We start from the raw sequence: 19,604 nt of genomic DNA, 5'->3' as shown, positions 1-19,604 counted from the left end.
TTCATTTCCAACCAATCAAGACGAGAGGAGCAGCCTGTGACCTCTCCAGGATTAATTCAGGATAACCTCCAATGACCTTCTGACGTGAAAATGTCAGCAGCAGCATTAAGTTCTGTATTGATCTGCCGTGACGATAATGACAGCAAACGCTGCACCTAGCACTGACAAGCCCATGGATGAGCACTGCTGACACATCAATTTTATGCAGCTAATTAGGCCTCATCTTGCTATCATTCCCTAAATGAGATCATTCTAGCCAAACCCATTTATAATCCTTGCATCTCAACTGAAGTAAATGAGTGTTAACATTTAAAGAGAAATCCAAACACATTGAAATCAACCATAAGAACTACACCACAAGATTTAATGTTTTTTAACAAGCTTTATTGTGTACGTGAAAAAATAAATAAAGCACTAATTTATATTTTACCGTTTATAATTACTTATGCTCATAAATCCTTTAGACATGACAATCTTGAAAGCTATCTCACTCCTTCAGAAACCGACCCCAAATTCATGCCCTCCAGGATTTACTTTAACTCTCCTCAGGGTTACAGTTTGCCTCCAAAATAAGATCCTATGAGGGTCCTTCCATTATCTATTTGGCCATGCAACCCTCCAATTTTCTTCACACATCTCACAATTGTGGAACTTGAGCTCCTTGCTTGGATTTCCTGCAGATAGCTTCCCAAGCTAACTCTGCTGACTGTTTTCTGTCACACAGCTCTATGAGGATCATTGTAGGTTTCTTCCACCAGTTGCAAGACAGAAAACTTTCCAGCTGCTTTATTCTCACAAAATCCAAACAAAAATGGAGCCCGACCCACATTTTCCAGGGGGCGGGGGAGGAGTTTTTTTTAAATGCTTTAAGTGCAGGTTAAATGCTGCAATATCTCCTGCTGTTGGCTTGCTCAATCTGGCAGCCTCCTGGGGAGGTAATGATATCATAATAATGTCACTGGACTAATAACCAGAACCCCAGTATAAAATTCTGAGGACAGGAGTTCAAATCCCACCATTGCAGATGGTAAATTTTGAATTCCATAACGTCTGAAATTAGAATTTAGCTTAATCACAACCTTGTAACCATCCTAATTGTCATTTAGAAAAAAACCCATCTGGTTGGCTAATATCATTTGGTGAACATAACCTGCGACTCTTATCTGGTCTGACACACACATTACTGCCAACAGCCCTATGAAATGGGCTAACAAGCCACTCAGTTCAAGAGCAATTAGGGATTGACAATAAACGCTAGCCAGGCCAGTGAGACTCCCATGAATCAGTTTTTAAAAACGTACACAAACAGAAGCTGCAACTGCTTCCATCTGCTCCCAAATTTAGCTACTCACCTGCCAGCAAACAAAGATAGTTCTCTTTAAGTACATGGCATGCTTTGAGATGAAATCAAACATATTTTAATATAAGTATTTATAAAATTTTAGGTGTATATAATTTAAAATTTTACCCTCAGTGCAACTCCTCGATTCAGTCAGAATACTTTAGAGTGAGAGCTCAGTTTTACAAACCTCTGCCACATAATTGCTAGCTTTCGACTTTTCTTGTGGAGATTAGACACTCTCGCTCTATCCAGAGGTCCAGAAATGAGTTAAACATAGTGGGTAAAAAAAACGTCATCAATTAATTAAATCTATGCTTCTTAATCTGCATTTACATCATAATTATTACCAGTTTCTCTATCAGATATCCACTTATTGTACATTTAATATTTTAATATTTTAACCTCATCTCCTATAACCTATAATCTCATCACCAATGGCATCCCTCCCAAGTCCAGTTCCTCAAGTATTCACTATTCGTATTGGAGTCTCAACTAATGCTTTTAAGCACTGAGTTACCATAACTAGTATCTTTACTTGTCATCGGTGTAGGGTCCCTGCAGGAATCCCTGACCAGCAATCAGATGATTCGGCTTCATCCGCTGCCCAATGATCAGCTCACCAAGACCAGTTAACTGAGCACGCAGCAGAAACTAACACTTCAAATCTGTAAATCTCAAGTACAATCACTCCAACTTTCAAGTTATCTTGCCAGAGATCATATCAAGGGGCTTCAACATATTTTCTAATCAACCTGTTCAGAAATGTTATTGCACACTTCTGGAGCAGATGGGAGTTGAACCCAGGACTCCTGACTCAATGGTCACTGTGCCCCAAGAGTCCTATATCCTCAGCAGTGACAAAATAGCTCAAAACTCTGCTCACAGGAAGCAAAATCATTCTCACTAACTTCTGGTGGGAATCTTTATCAGAACACAGGAATGTGCCCCAGCAGTCAAAATATCCTGAATTTTGCACTCTGTGGGGTGACAATTAATCACCAACTTCAACCTGCACATAACTAGCTCCCATCTGGCTAGAATCATAACTCAAATTATGCAAGAGACACTTTTAGAAGCACACACATCCAGTAGATAACCCATTTGTCCAGCAGGACCTCTACTCAGAAAGCAGTAAAGGAAAAGGAAATTAAGGAAATCCCTTGGTAGCAGCAAGGAAAATAACTCTAAGATATGGTTTCACATTATTTGGCAAAGAATTATGTAGATAATTAAATAGTTTGTGTTTGTCTAATTGTTGGTCTTTACATTTGAAGAAAGTTTAAAAGGACATGGAAACTAAGAAGCTCTTACACAGAATGTGCGGTGGGTAGCAAAGGCTTGAAAATTTATCACCAGGAGGTGGAAGTTTCTAATTACTTTCTGCATCGAACAGAAAATAATAGACACATCTGATATCATCCACCATCAGAGAAACCTTTGATTTCCACAGAATAGGATAACACTGCCTTGCTGTCTCCATCTCTCCTGAGAGGCGATGTTGAAGTCTGCCAGATTTACCCTCCAACAACAACCAAGTGTACGATCATTAAGCCTTGGCCTGAAGACAAATAGTGACCTTTTTCTTGTCAGTCAAAACTCAAAATGTAGAGGTTAGGCAAAATGTCGATAAATCTTTCTAAAAGGGGAAAAATAAAAATGAATCTTTTAAGCTCCAAGTTAAATTTTTATTACTTCAAAAAAAAAAATCGAAATATCGTAAAATGTTCATGAGCTTTACTCATTAATTCACTGCTCAAATGACGAATCATAAACTGCTGCTGCTTAGAAATCATAGAATCTCAACAGTTTGGTTACTGGCCACTTGGCCCATCGAGTCCACAACAACCCTCTGAAGAGCATCCCATTCAGACTCACTTCTTATCCTGTAACCCTGCATTTTCCCCTTGCTAACCCACCTAGCCTACACTTCCCTGGACACTATGGTCAATTTAGCCTGGCCAATCTACCTAAACTGCACATCTTTGGACTGTGGGAAGAAACTGGAGCACCGGGAGGAAACCCTCGCAGACGCAAGGAGAATGTGCAAACTCCACACAAGCTGTCGCCCAAGACTAGAATCGAACCAGGGTCCCTGGTGCTGTGAAGCAGCAGCGTTAACCACTGAGCCACCATGCCACCCAACTTCAAAGGACCTCACTGCTTTAAAACTGACTAAAGTCTTTTTTAATTAAATTAAATCATTTCAACAAGTGGAATAATTATTCAAAAAATAGGACAATCCTATATTTACCCCAAGAGTGGTAACTCATTGTTACCTGCAGTTAATTTTTAAAATTATTGTTTTATTTCATAGAGGCTCCAGTTTGCAGCATCACCACCACAACCCTGAAGTTCGTGCTCGCCCTCCCACTTTAACTTATCTACTTGTTATTGGTATCCATCTTCTCCTTTTAACGTGTTCAGACTTGAGAAGTTCTGGGGTTTTGAGTTGATGAATAAAGAATACATGTCGCTTTGGGGCGATTGAAATCAGAACTTGAAAACTCTCCCATTGATTATTACGGTTTTTCTTTTCTTTTCCTATTCTTTGGACCCAGTGACCATGAAGAAATAATGACACTGGTCAACAGCAGTAGGGTTTTGTGTTATTTTATATAAATGGACATTTGATCTAAATTTGAAATAGAATAATAATGGCATTCTGCAATACTTAATTGCCTGCTTCTCTGCCTTCATCCACAATGAAACACTTTTTTTCCTGACTCCACTCAATGTTGGACTTCAGACTACAAATCATTGTTATTCCTTTGTGAGCGCAAAAGACAGGAGGCAACTCCTTAAATGACCTGTCCCTGTAAAAGTATTCTCACTGAACATCAACAATTTCTGGCGGAAATGGTGCAATATTATGAAGTATCATCAAGTTCCTGGGTATTAATTTTGCGTCACATTGTGGAGAAAAAGAGGAAGAGATGCAATAATAAACTAAATAATACTACATTTTTTATTATCATAATGACTCAATGTATGCATTTTTTAACCATCTGCAGCCAGAAATATCAAGCAGATATTATATCCCAGGCCCCTCCTGACATTACAGAATCAGAGTTGTACAGCAGAGAAACAGACCCTTTAGTCCAACATGCCCAAGATGAGCAGATTTCCTAAACTAAACTAGTCCCACTTGCCTATGTTCATTCTAAACCTTTCCTATTCATGTAACTGTCCAAATGCCTTTTAAATGTTGTAATTGTACCAGCCTCTACCTCTTCCTCTGACAGCTCACTCCATACACACATCACCCTCTGTGTGAAAAGGTTGCCCCTCAGATCCTTTTAAATCTTTCCCTTCTCACCTTAAACTCATGTTCTCTAGTTTTGGACTCCCCTACACTGGGCAAAAGACCATGGCTATTCACCTTATCTACGCCCCTCATGATTTCATAATCCTCTACATAGGTCACTCCTCAGCTTCCCAAGCTCGAGGGAAAATAGTCCCAGCCTATAACTCAAACTCAGTCTTGGTAAGGTCCTTGTAAATCTTTTCTGCACCCTTTTCAGTTAAATAATATTTTGACTACAGTAGGGTGACCTGAAATATACACAGTACTCCAAATGTGGCCTTACCAATGTCTTGTACAGCTGCAACATGTCCCAACTCTCATACAGAGGAACCTCGATTATCCAGCATTCAATACACCGAATTTCGGATAATCCGAACAAGATTGCAAAGGTCCAGACATGTGGCTAACTATGTTATCTGGCATCGATTATCCAGCATTCGATTAACCACACTAAATACTTCCCACCTGAGTCCTTCGGATAATCGAGGTTCCTCTGTACTTAATGCTCTGACCCAATGAAGGCAAGCGTGCCAAACGTCATCTTCACCACCCTGTCTAACTGTGACACCACTTTCAAAGGAATTACATACTTGCACCCCCATGTCTCTGTTTGAGAACTGTGTAAGTCCTGCCCCTTGTATGTCTTACCAAAATGCAACACCTTGCATTTATCTAAATTAAAATCCATCAGCCACTCCTTGGCCCATTGGCCCAGCTGATCAAGAGCTCATTGTACTCTTAGATAACCTTCTTTGCTGTCCACTATACTATCAATTTTGGTATTATCAGCAAACTTATCACCATGTCTCCTCTATTCCCACCCAAATCACTTCTATAAATAACAGACAACAGTGGACCTAGCACCAATTCTTGTAGCACATTGCTGGTCACAGGCTTCCAGTCCAAACAATGACCTCTACCACCACTCTGTCTCCTACCATGAAGCCAATTTTGTATCCTCCCTCTTTCCCTCCCTGGATCCCTTCAGCCAATTCCATTCACTCCACACGATATCAAGAAATGACTGGACACTGCTAATGTTATGGATCCTGACAACAAATTAGGCAAAGTACTGAAGACTGGTGCTCTAGAACTCCACCCACTCTAACTGAGCTGTTCCAGTACAGCGACAACTCTGGTATCTCTCTGACAATGTGAAAAATTACCCAGCTATGTCTTGAGCACAAAAAAGCAGTATATATCCAATTCAGCCAATCCAATCAGCATCAGCCTCTTTATCACAGTAAAGTGATGGAGTTGGGAGGTCATGTTGCAGCTGTACAGGACATTGGTTGGTCACTTTCGGAACAGTGTGTGTAATTCTGGTCTCCCTCAAATTGGAAGGGTGTTGTGAAACTTGAAAGGGTTCAGAAATGATTTACAAGGATGTTGCCAGGGTTGGAGGATTTGAGCTATAGGGAGAGGCTGAATAGGTTGGGGCAGTTTTTCCTGGAGTGTTGGAGGCTGAGGGGTGACCTTATAGAGGTTTATAAAATCATGAGGGGTGTGGATAGGGTAAATAGCCAAGGTCCTTTCCCTGGCATGGGGGAGTCCAGATCTAGAGGGCACAGGCTTCAGGTGAGAGGAAATATTAAAAAGGGACCTAAGAGGCAATGTTTTCAGGCAGAGGGTGGCGCATGTATGGAATGAGCTGCCAGAAAAAGTGGTGGAGGTTGGTATAACATTCAAAAGGCATCTGGATGGGTATATAAATGGAAAGGGTTTAGAGGGATATGGGCCAAGTGCTGGCAAACGGGATTAGATTAGGTTAGGTCGGCATGGGCACGTTGAACCGAAAGGTCTGTTTCTGTGCTGTATATCTCTATGCTTCTATGACTCTAAACGGCAAATATACAGAACAACCTGCTCACTGATGTTCAACTTGCATTCCACCAGGATATTTGACTCTAGACCTCATTAGAAGAGTTAAAGTCTAGGTCTGGGGTGAGCAAAGAGTGACAGGCCCTGGCTGAATGTAGCACCAAGGAGCCCAAGTGAAATTGAAGTCAATTGGAATCCAGGGGCAAAGCCTTCATTAGTTGAGAGACACTCTAGCACAAGAGTGTTTGCAAATGGTGCAGGTCAATCGGCTCAGCCCCAGCTCCAGCATATTGCTGCAGGACTGCCTCAGGTTTGTTTCCTAGGTCTAACTGTCTTCAGCTGTATCAGCATTCTCCCTATCTTCAAGTGAGAATGAGAATATTCATTGATGATTGCTCAGCAGCCAGTTTCATTCATGACTCTTCATACAAGATGACCTGGACAATGCTCAGGCTTGGGTTGATCTGAGCCTCAAGTGCCAGGCAGTGAAATCTCATCAGCGAGAGAAATGTGATCATCTCCCCCATAACATTCACCTGCACACCATCTCTAAATTTCCCATGGACAACATCCCTAGGGATCTGCATTCAACAGAAATTGAACTGAATCGGCTTCATAGAGACTGGCTCCAATAACAGGTCAGGTGTTGGATGTCCTGTCACAAGCTGTGCATCCAAATGTCCAAAACTTTTTCATCATCTACTAGAGGAAGTCAAAAATCCGACATAATATTCCTTATTTCTCTGGTGTGATACCATCCAGGGCAAAACACTTGACCTATACCCCATCGATCATCTTAAACATTCACCAACCCCCTCCTCCTCCACCATTGCCCAGCCGCAACGACATCACCCATCTACAAGATGCAATGCAGCGACCCCCACAGGGCTTCTTCTACAGCACCATCCAAATCCACGTTGTGTACCACCTAAAAGGCCAAGGGCAGCAGATGCTTGGGAATACAATTCACCACAAGCATCCCTCCAAGTCACACAGCTTTCGTCCCAACTTGGAAATACATCACCGATTCTTCATTGTCACTTAACTACAACCCTGGAAATCACTGTCAACACTGGGTATAAGCATAGAGGTTAGACTGCAGTAGTTCAAGGCAGCAGCATAACACCATCTTAAGATCAATCGAGAACTGGCAACAAACGCTGGCCTTGCCAGCACTGGACACAACCCATGAATATTTTTTTTAAAAACGGATAAGCTGCAGTATTCTGGCCAACACATGTTGAGCGATGATTACTTTTGTTGTGAAGTGACTCATTCTGACAGGAAGAATGAAGAGGAGCATTTTAAACTAAATAGTTTGATTTTAAAAGGAGGTGAAGCGAGAGAGCGCGAGAGAGAGAGAGAGCGCGAGAGAGAGAGAGAGATCTGGAGGTGTAGGGGCGAAGACAATTGAAGGCGGCTGTCATAAAAGCTCACCAGCTGCAGCTTTATTGATGCACGTATCGAATCCAAAAACAAGTGCAACCTCGTTTGAAGCCTGGCTAGGACCCAGCCACAGACTTCTGTCCAATTCTGTAGGAAGAACATCAAGGCCGTGGAGAAGATGCAAAAGTGATTTATCAGAAATGCAAGCCATCTGCTACGTGGGAGAAACCAGAGAAGATTCACATGAAATTTAATAGAGATGTTCAAAATCGTGAAGGAGCTTGAAGTTTGATAAAGTAAATAAGAAACTGTTTCCAATCGCAGAAACATTGCTAAGGGTGGGACACAGCTTTAAAGTAATTTACAAATGTGTCAGCAACAATATGAGAAGTGTGTTTACACAGTGGAGGATGACACTCTGGAATGCAATGCCTGAAAGGGTAGTGGAAGCAGATTCATAACATCCAAAAGGAAACTGGACAAACACTTGAAAAAGAAACACTGGCAGAGCTATGGGGAAACAGCAGCAGTGTGTGACTAATTAAATAGGTCTTTCAAAGAGCTGCCGAAGTCACAGCAGGCTGAATGGTATCTTTCTCTGGTATATCACTCAATGATTCTATTCACAACATCAAAATGGCACCAAGCATTTCAGGCTGGGAGGTAGCAACCTTTAACAGCAGGAGAAAGTGGGGACTGCAGAAGCATATTCTCCTGCTTCTCGGATGCTGCCTGACCTGCTGTGCTTTTCCAGCACCACACTCTCGAATCATTAAGAGTACCCAATGTTGACCTTTATTCTGTCATATGTTTTACCTTTAATTAAAATCTATCATTATGCCTCATTTTTAAAATATAAACAAACATATCATCACATTTTCTACATTCTAACTTGATAACTATTCACTGAAGACTGCAGCTGTGTTTAACTCTAACAGAATAAACAGTGACGATCACAGTTTTCTATTGACAAACAAATTTTACCAATTGGAAACTTGGATATTTTCATCTCAGATGTAATTCCTGTTTATTTAGATCGGCATAAATAATTCACATGTCTCTATCAGAGGGAATTTTTGTATGTTGTGCACTGAAAGGCTTAAGTTTACTTTGATTCAAATGAAAACGTTGCTAACATTCGCAGTTCAACAGCTGCAAAACTTCAAATAGCTATGTCTGCTAAATGGACGGATTGAAATACATACATACACACACACACATCTAACTTCATACAAGATTATATACTATATGCTAATATTAGCAATCTCTGACGCTTTGTTTAGGAATAGAATACATCTGTCAACACTGGCAAGTATCCCATAAAATATCAATATAAGTAAGATGGAGACCCACGCTATAAACCAAAAAGAAGATTCTGATGAAAAGTCACTGACTCAAAACTCTAACTCTGTTTATCCACCTACAGACTTTGCCAGACCTGCTGTGTTTCTCCAGCTCACACTGCTTTTGTGTAAAATGTCTCTGGAGTAATTTAGAGGTTGGGGATAGTATACTTTAGCTCAACACGTAAATATGTTCAACAAAGCTGAACACAAAAATATTTGCAACTTCTAAACTACACTGTTTTATATACCATCCAAATAAAACAAACAGTGACAGTAGTATAAACTGTTCTGAAACTGCTCATGTGAATCCTGTGAATCTGCTGGTCCACCACACATGGGATAGCAAACATTTTATGTTGTACACATCCTACTTTAAGTGTAAATCCAGCTTTGAATTGGCTCGATCTTCATGAATTCTGCCAATAAATGCAAAGCTCATACACTGAATGTTCCTGGCCATTTCATTAAGCTTACTGCTGGAAACATGCAAAAGGTAGAATTTATGGCAGCATAGCAAAAGTAGACCATAAGATGTAGCAGCAGAAGGAGCTAATTTGGCCCATTGACTTTGCTCTGCTATTCAATGAAATCAAGATTGATCTGATAATCCTCATCTCCACCTGCTTGCCATATCCCCATACTTCTTGAATGCCTTGCTGATTAAAAATCTGTCCACCTCAGCCTTGAACATACTTAACGATCCGATCTCAAAAGCCGTTTGCAGTAAAGAATTCCACAGATCGACTACCCTCAGAAGAAATTTCTCATGCCTTAAATGGGCAATCGTAGAACCCCTACAGTGCAGAGAGAGGCCATTTGGCCCCTCAAGTCTACACCGACCCTTTAAAGAGCAGCCCAACCAGATACCTGCGACCCCACATTCAGCATGGCCAATCCACCTAATCTGCCACATCTCTGGACTGTAGGAGGAACCCATGCAGGCACAGGGAGAATCTATAAATTCCACACAGACAGTCACCAGGTTGGAATTGAATCTAGGTCCTTGTGAGCTAGCAAAACTAACCACTGATCTGCCATGCTGCCCTCTGTTTACTCTGGGATTATGCCCTCTAGTCCAAGACTATCCCACAAGGAGAACAACCTGTTCGTAACTATCCCGCCAAGGCCCAAGAATCTCACGTTTCAATAGGGTCTTCTTTCAATATTTTGAACTCCAATGCGTACAAGCCCAACCTGCTTAGTGACAACACTTCAGGTCTATGACCCTCTTTATCAAAACTGATAAAAATTTTGTTGGAAACTAATCATCCTGAACCGTTCGTTATCTTTTACCAACTTCTTCCCACTGATAATGCCTGGCCTGCTAAGATTTTACACCATTTTCTGTCTTGATTTCAGATTCCATCATCTGCAATATTTGGCCCTTTATTACATTTAACAACATTCATTTATTCTCACCTCTGAGTCAGCAGGTCGAGGGGTCAAGTCCCACTCCAGAGACCTTTCATAAGCATTAGGGCTGATATTGCAGTACTGCACACTGACAGTGTTCTACAGTTAATGTGTCAATTTTTAGCTGAAACATTAAATTGAGTCCTTGCCTTTTTTCTCAGGTGGACATAAAATATTCCATGTCACCATTTCAAAAAAGATCCAGAGATCCTAATATCCTGGTCAATAATTATCCTTAAAGCAGCATCATACTTACCGATGATGTGGTTTTTAACCATGTTGCTGTTTACAGGATCTAGCTGTACATAAAGTAGCTCCTGAGTTGTCTACAACCAGGACTGCATCTCAGAAGTACTTAATTGACTGTAATGTGCTTTGGGACATTCTGATATTTGTGAATGGTGCTATACAGGTGCAGTGGTTTTTAAAAATTAATCTATTTGACACAAGTGACTTAATTTGACACCACTACAAAAATGTTAAGGCAGAATTGGTTATGTAAAGCATCTGTTACCACAGTTACTCTTCAACACAGAAAATAATTTAAAACTGAGATTTATAAACTTCTGAACTGCTCAATCCCCAAATATAATTAGTCTGGCATTAACAATTTAAATTTTGTCATAAAAGAGAAAAAAAAAATTTTTGCCATGATATTACATTACAGTGTGGAAACAGGCCCTTCAGCCCAACAAGTCCACACCGACCCGCCGAAGTGAAACCCACCCATTCCCCTACATTTACCCCTTTACCTAACACTACGGGCAATTTAGCATGGCCAATTCACCTGACCTGCACATCTTTGGACTGTGGGAGGAAACCGGAGCACCCGGAAGAAACCCACGCAGACACGGGGAGAACATGCAAACTCCACACAGTCAGTCACCTGAGGCGGGAATTGAAACCGGGTCTCTGCTAACCACTGTGCCACCATGCCGCCCAAAATACTGCCTTGCTTTAATACTGAGGTAGCTGCATTCAAATAAAATCAAAATCACAAATGAAAACCAAAACTTTCACAAAGGTTTGGATGCTTAACTCTGTTAGGAGAAATTACAAAGATGATTCCAGCCTTAAAGTATTCAAAAGTATCATAAAGCACAACATCTTTTCATTGAAGATTGAAGGAAATATAACAGATCTTCAAAAACAGAAAAGATAAATAAAAAGCTATTTAACTTTGACAATCTGCATCTTCTAGTTCCTTGCACAATCAAACTTTTTAAAACCCCTACCAAGGTTATAGTGTGAAGAGTTTTCTTACCTCATCACAATCCCACCCCCACCATGTCCCCAGACATGTCTCTGAACAAAGGCAGCTAGTGTTCCATTAATTACAAAAAGTTGGATAAGAATCTTGTCAGGATCAGATCTGAAAGCTATGGGGATAAGCAGAACAGAAATGGTCAATTATTCCAACCTTTTGCATTTACTATTTTGAAGAAGCTCAGAGACAGAGAAATCCTAAATTAATTATAGCTCCAAAACCCATGGTTGTTCAGAACATTTCAATCAAATGCTGTCACATAGAATTAATATACTCATCAGTGTGGTATGCCTATATTTTGGATTACCTAGAAATATGTCAAAAATAACATCAAATAGCATGAATTAATGGCATAAAACCATTAATTAGCATTTGAAAGAAACATCATTGGTATAGATCTGTGTGATTCGAATGGCAGAGACTCAACCACTGATATGTTTAAAAACACAAACATTGAATCCCCAGTGCTTTCTTTTCAGTCCGACTCTAAAATTTATAGACTACAAATCAAAGTCTGACAAGCAGATACAGAAAGTAAAGTATTGCTCAATTTTCTTCACCAAAACAATTCTCAAATATATAATGAGCCCGTTTAAAATTTTATTTAGGAACTACTCAAATCAAATGGGGTAATAAATGCAATAAATAAATATTTTCTAAGATTCATAAAGACTCAATTAAATTGTTATAACTCCTGCATCTTTTCAAAGGCTTATCAGCTCCCTTTACAAAACATGGACCAATTGTCACAACTTTACTTCAGTTTGCACATTTCAGGAGTTAGATTAGATTAGATTCCCTACAATGTGGAAATTGGCCATTTGGCCCAACAAGTCCACACCGACCCTCCGAACAGTAACCCATCCAGATCCATTTCACTACATTTACCCCTGGCTAATGCATCTAACACTACGGGCAATTTAGCATGGCCAATTCACCTGACCTACACATTTTTGGACTGTGGGAGGAAACCAGAGCACCCAGAGGAAACCCACGCAGACATGGGAAGAATGTGCGAACTCCAGACAGACTGCCGCCCAAGGTGGGAATTAAACCCGGATCCCTGGTACTGTGAGGCAGCAGTGCTAAACACTTAGCCACCATACCACCCTCTGACAAGTTCATAGCCCTTACATACAAGGATTGAGCTACTTGTATAATTCTGGTCCTGACTATTATAAATGCTAATGCACACCCCTAGCCAAATATCAAATACTTAGAATCCTATATTAAGCATGTTTCTATTCATCACTTAGCAGTTAATAAATGTTGTGGACTTATTTCATTCTGCATTCTAATAATTCACCCAGATTGAGATTTAAGTCTTTGTTAGTTAAGTAGGATATGCAATTAAGTGATCTGCTTTAGAAAGTTAGAAATACATTTCCCAAATCACTATCTATTCCTGGAACAAATGTGGTATGTGTAAAATATGAAGATTGACATGCAATGACCACTTACATAAAAATGATTTAGGCCTCTGATCATCAATTGTCTTCATTCTCACTACTGGCTGTGAAAGCAATGTTTAAAGGGGAGCTACTACCAAAGTGTAAGCTACCAAACTCAGGGGGATGGGTGGACAGGATTTGGTACACATTAGGACAAGGACAGCAGAGTTTTGGATGAGATGAAGTATACAAGATTTAACATGGGACAATGGGGAAAACAGCCAAGGGCAGAGGTATTAAAAACCTAGATGATAGCCTCAGCAGCAGATTCTCTGAAGGAAGACCAGAGTGGGCCAGTGTTCTAGATTGGAAAGAGGAGTTCTGTGTTGGTTTAGATTTGTGAAGATGGGCACAGTGTCTTTTATAGCACCGCAGTTGCAAAGTGTCTGATTCAGGGTCAGATAATTGCAAAGATAATCAGTAGCTAGGGAACAAATTGAAGAAAATGGCTTCCAAATTTCCAGCATTTTATCAGAGAACAGTCATGCTGACCACTTAGCCAAGGAATCAATAACTAAAAGACATTGGAAAGGGTCATGATAGGTGGTGGTGAGGTAGAGCTGGAAGTCAACACTGTGTTCAAATGATGTCCGAGGAGTAAGATGTAGAGCAGAAATAGGAGGGACACTAGTGTTAACAGTGCAGAAAGACTTGCAAGGAGGGTGGAGAAAACAGATACAAAGGTTTAAGACAGCCAGAAGTAAAAAAGAAAGCTTTGCATTCCAGAATGTTCCAGGAAAAGTTTGACAAATGAGAGCAGAGCAGTCAAGTAGGCAGCACACTATCACCTTCACCAGGGAAATTACGGATGGTCAGTAAAAATCAGGGCCAGCCAGTGACAACAACCTATAAATAAAAAAAAACACTGCAGCCCTCCATTTGGCTCACCAAATCTTTTGTGCAAGTAGAAATGAGTGTCATACCAGCGGGAATGGCCACGATGTGAGACAGTAATAATTTTAATGTGAACTAGGACTTCCAAAGTGAAGGCAAGTTGGTGGTTTAGCAAATCAATAGATGTAGAGATGTTGTGGTGAACAGAGGGCTAAAGGCCCCAGGGATTTTGAAAGGGCACCTCTAAGTAATTTTGGACAGTTTTACCCAGATAGGCTGAAAGAAAAGTAGGGTTGAGAGAGGGAAAGAGAAGTTTGTGTGAAGTGATTGGAAATAGCCCCTTAGCTGAGACTGATAAGATGGGAATTACAAGGCCAACATGTAAGATGGCAAGGTCACTGGTATGGCTGTGAATATAAATTGGAGAATTTTTCTGGAGGATGTGACTGAGGGAGGATTGGAAAACAGTGAATTGAGCAGAGGGATAGCAAGAGGAGGTGGCATTTGAAATTGAGAGTGAGAAATTATTTAGTAAAGAGTCTGAGAGAGTAAAGCAGTGAATATATTCTGGCAAGTTTAAATAATTACAATTTATGAAAATAGAATTTCAACATACAGGCATCCCTATTGATACATCACTAAAATTAAACAGATAAAACAAGTTGTGTCGGAATTTCCTGGCAAATTATTGGTAATGTTAATGGCACATGCTGCTACTACATTACAAATTTGACGAATGGCTTGAGGCAAAAAAAAATTTGCCATAAGTTGCATATCACAAGTTGCCGGATAATTTGCAACACATTGCCATTAACTTCACAAAGGTGGCATCAAGGAACAATGGCCTTGTGATTCTCAAGAAATTGTTGCAGTTTCACATCACTAACAATTAAACTCACTGAAGAAAATTAGATCTGATATCGATCAGTGTAAACACTTTTTAAGAATGTAATTTATTTTCCTGCTTTATTACTAAATCTCTCTTACCAAGCAAGGCTGCAGCAGAATCTGGAATTTCATTCCAACAAATTATTCTCAGTGTATTTTTAAAAATAATTCCTTTGCCTGTTTTTGTGTCTTTTGCAATCCATTTTCCCCCATTTCTATTTTTCTTTTCTAGACTGCATTTTCCCTAATTCACCTTATTTTATTCTCTGACATTCCTGTTTATTTCCTAAATAATACCTGATTGATTATGATAAATCATTGGCTTTATCATTCACCAAGATGCCCCAGTGCACTTGCCATATTATATTTAGTTCACACTTGTAGGAATTTGCAACATAAAAAGATTTTGATCTGAAGGACAGTTTTCACGTACAGGGACAATAGTGGGTGAAGTCAAAAAACCCTGATCATTTTTTTGATAAGGAATCATGTAATAATAATCTAAAGTAACAAAGCCACTGCAGCATATGTGGTCAGAAAATTATAGCATTTTCTACAGTCTGTAATGAAATGTAAATGTCACTTGAAATGGGTGAAGTTGTTAGAATTCAAGAGTGTAGAAACATTAACTTTCTCTTTGTTTATCTTCTACAGTAATCAAAACTGTGTATCACTGCATTTGTACAAAACCCCCAAAGTGATCTCAGTATTTCAACATTTTAGCTATTCATGTAGTTAGTACATGTAATACAGGATGAAGTTGATAGGAGCAACAGAAAATGATCTTGCCAGATTATGTACATCATACTGAAGGAGCCTTCAGTAAGGCAACAAAGTATCACCACCTACGAAGATAAGTTAAAAATCACAAAACACCAGGTTATAGTCCAACAGGTTTATTTGGAAGCACTAGTTTTTGGAGCGCGGCTCCTTCATCAGGTGGTTGTGGGTTGTGGTGGACACAACCACCAGATTAAGGAGCAGCGCTTCAAAAGCTAGTGCTTCCAAATAAACCTGTTGGACTATAAACTGGTGTTGTGAGATTCTTAACTTTGTACACCCCACTCCAACATCAGCACCTCCAAATTACGAAGATAAGGAGATTCAATTCCAGTCATTCAAAGCAGTTAAAGAGTTCAGATTACTATTCTTCCTTGTTTCCTTAGTAAGCTTTCTCAAATTTGGATTCTAAATACAATTTACAAATTTAAATCCCAGATTTCAGTTCACATTCCAACTTTACATGGGCAACTCTGGCTTATTTGTTGCCCATTCCTAACTGCCCTTGAAAAGCTGCCATCTTGAACCACTGCAGTCATTACGTTGAGAGTACACCCAGAATGCTAGAGGTTTAGTTCAACCGAGTTGTATGCTATACCATCTTGGAGGGCTGTAACAAGTCAACCGACATTCCCTGGGTCTGCAGTTATGATGGACTAAACCAGATAAGAACAGTAATTTTTCTTCACCGGAAGGGCATTTGTGAATGAGGTGGGTTTTTATTATAATTGATCATAGTTTCATGGTCACTTTTACCCTATTTATTAAGTGAACGTAAATCCCACTGCCATGATGGAATGTAAACCAGTGTTCCTGGCTGGGGCGACTGAATTACCAGTCTAATACTATTACCAATACACTACCCCTTGACTTTGATGTAATGAAACAGAAACCAGTCAGGCATAAGAAGCAGTTTATGTAAGTAAGAGACCAAATGAATTTCTGCACAGTCGATCATTTCTCATTGCCTCCCCACCCATAACCACCACAAGTCAATTTACTTTCAGGCAAGAGTGAAGATCTTGAAGGCGAAGCAACCTATCCACTAGTATCAAGTCAAAAGCTCTCAGATACAATTGTTTATCACAGCTTAATAGACTTTCTTGACTTATTCATTGGAACCATGTTACTGCCAAGAATCAACACATTCAAATGTCAAGTTTGATGTAGCTTTGTGGGATTGCACATAGCCATGTTGCCCAACCATATATTATTCCTTGCTTAGAATTTTAACTATCATTTGACCCATCACAGTCTAGAGGTTCATGAATAGGATTTCCTTAAACCTCCGTTTGTTGCAAAGGTAGTTCTAGGCAAGTTTTGCACTCTCAAATGCAGACAGCCTTGGGCATCCAAAGTAAAACTCCCATCCTACACTCTAGTCCCACCTCTGGCTAGACAAAACTCTCAGACCTTCAATCTCCACTCGAGTCTGGTTTCCTCTTCCTTCCTACCCTACACCACTCCCTCCCCCTGCACAATCACCACTCCAACTCTGACTATACACCCTTCTCTCAGTTTAGATTACCCTAAGCCCTACCTCAGCCCGGAGATGACTCCCGCCGTCCCCAGCCCAAGCTCCCTTAATAATGGGTCCAATTTGTCTGACATCCACTACTCGATAAAGCAGAAATTTCATCCAACTAAATACTGGGAAGGCCAAATCCATTTTCTTCAGTCAATGCCACAAACCCATGTCCTAAGTTACGACCTTATCCCTCCTTGTTCAACTGCGTAAGTTTGAACCAAACCATTTGTAATCTTGTTGTCATATCTGGCCCCAAGACTACGTATCCATGTCACTATCATAAATGTCAATGTCCACCTCCAGAACAACACCAGATTACATTCCTGCTTCAGCTCATCTGCAGCTGAAACTGTCAATTCAAGCCCTTTTCACTTTCAGACTTGATCATTTCAGTGCACTCTTGCCCAACCTCCAGACTTCTGCTCTCCATAAACTTCAGGTAATTGAAAACCTTGTTGCCTATTTTCTAAACTTTAGCAAGTTCCAACCATCCATCACTCTTCTGTTCGCTGACTGCCATTGGCTCCCAGTTGGGCAGCACCTCCATTTTAAAATATTCAGCCTTGTTTTCAAATTCTTCCATGGCAGCAACCCTTTGTAATCACCTCCAACTCCACACTCCTCCAATTCTGGCCTCCTGTACATCAGCTGCTCCGTCATTTGAGGTCAAGACGTCTGCTGCCAGCACCCCAAGTTCTGGTACTCACTCCTTAAACCTCTCCAACTAACCATTCTAGCGAAAAAAAATTCTTTGGTTAAACTTTTGGCCAACTGCCCTAACCAGCTCCTCAGGGGGTCCAGGGTCAAATTCTGTTTGATAACTACTGCAGGGAATCTAATCTAATCTAAAACTCTTATGTGGGAGATTTAACTTTGTCGAAGGTGCTTTGTGAATGTAAGGTGCTGCTTCTCACGTTATTTACGCGGCCGAATTCAAATTATTGGATGATGCGAATGTTATTAAAAGTAGATATTTTACAAATCAATCGATGTGACTGATTTGACAACCACTGAGAAGGACAGACGATCATGCCTGGGTTTGTTACCCTACTTTTTTTTAATCTGAAGTACCTGTTGCAAATTGCTTCCCAACTTCAATAACTGCATGTCTGCCAATATTTCACCGACACGAAAAAGGGAAATTGAAAAATTTTGTCAACATATGTCGCAAAACGCAACACATGTTATTAACAAAATGCAAAGCCCTTGTACCTGAAGTTGGGTAGCGCCATGTGCCGATGGCAAGGACATTATTGACATGAAGCACTTTTAACGTTGCAATAAAACAAACTGAAGCACCGGGAGAGATCAGAGATGTTACAAACCCGTTCACTCTCCTCGTCATCGTCTCGGTCGGCTGCTTCCTCATCGCTGCTGGTTTCCTCGGCATCTTCATCCTTCCCCGGCTTCTGCTGGAGCTCCGGCTCCCAGCACTCGCTCTGCTCGCCTTCGGATAATGTGTCGGACGAGCTTTCAGAAGCATCTCTCTCGGGCAAATCCTCCAGTTTACCCTCCATACTCAGCTCCCGGACTTGAAGGGATTTTCTCTTTTGCTGGCGCCCAGCGTGGCACTGCAGCTGCAAACAAATTACGAAACGTATATACACTACTTTTAGATGTTCAACAGCTGAGATACTACCAGGTCTAGTTATTTCATGTTGTGTGTAAACCTACCTTTCAGTAAATACGCCAATACATTGACAAACTCAACTTTAGTGAATGGATCAGCGTGATAAACTCTCGTGCAAGTCTATAGCCTGGGCTCGCATTCTACCCTGACCACGCCCCCTGCTGACTCCGCCCATCTGACTGTCCCCGCCCTAGGACACGCCCATTATTCCACAAAGGCCCCCTGTAGGACACGCCCATCTACCATTCCTCAGATCCCGCGCGCGGCCGCTGCTCCTGGTCCCCAAACTTTACCTGGCCTGATGGCCCCACCCATCCCCCCTCAGACCGCGCCCTAAGCCCCGCCTCATGCGGCAGGACCCGCCCCCTTCACGAGGCCCCGCCTCCATTGCGCAGCTTGTTTTGTTGACTTCGCCGCAGGACGAACGCAACCTAACCCCGCCCTCTTTGCCATGACCCCGCCCTTTGACACGCCCCCTATTCTTCCCCCTCCCACACTACTCCTGGCGCACTTGATTGTGGACAATGTTAAAAGTCACACAACACCAGGTTATAGTCCAACAGGTTTATTTGGAAGCACTAGCCTTCGGAGCGCAGCTCCTTCATCAGGTGGTT

General features: G+C 40.9%; 1 protein-coding gene across 7 annotated transcripts in view; it reads right to left on the bottom strand.

Annotated features, from left to right (window-relative positions):
• The window catches only part of LOC122558001 (microtubule-associated serine/threonine-protein kinase 4-like), a 485,329-nt gene extending 466,183 nt beyond the window's left edge, over nucleotides 1–19,146 (bottom strand). For all 7 annotated transcript variants that reach the window (XM_043706318.1, XM_043706336.1, XM_043706326.1 and 4 more), the window contains exons 1-2: nucleotides 19,035–19,146; nucleotides 18,686–18,937 (exon numbers count right to left, since the gene is read on the bottom strand). In XM_043706318.1, coding sequence (XP_043562253.1) covers nucleotides 18,686–18,877 — 192 coding nt within the window. In that variant the 5' untranslated portion in view covers nucleotides 18,878–18,937; nucleotides 19,035–19,146. The remainder of the gene's footprint in view (nucleotides 1–18,685; nucleotides 18,938–19,034) is intronic.
• Between the last annotated feature and the right edge of the window lie 458 nt (nucleotides 19,147–19,604).

The sequence above is a fragment of the Chiloscyllium plagiosum genome, chromosome 2 (assembly GCF_004010195.1).
Source record: "Chiloscyllium plagiosum isolate BGI_BamShark_2017 chromosome 2, ASM401019v2, whole genome shotgun sequence".
Classification (NCBI taxonomy): domain Eukaryota; kingdom Metazoa; phylum Chordata; class Chondrichthyes; order Orectolobiformes; family Hemiscylliidae; genus Chiloscyllium; species Chiloscyllium plagiosum.
This window is presented reverse-complemented; position numbering and strand designations above follow the sequence as displayed.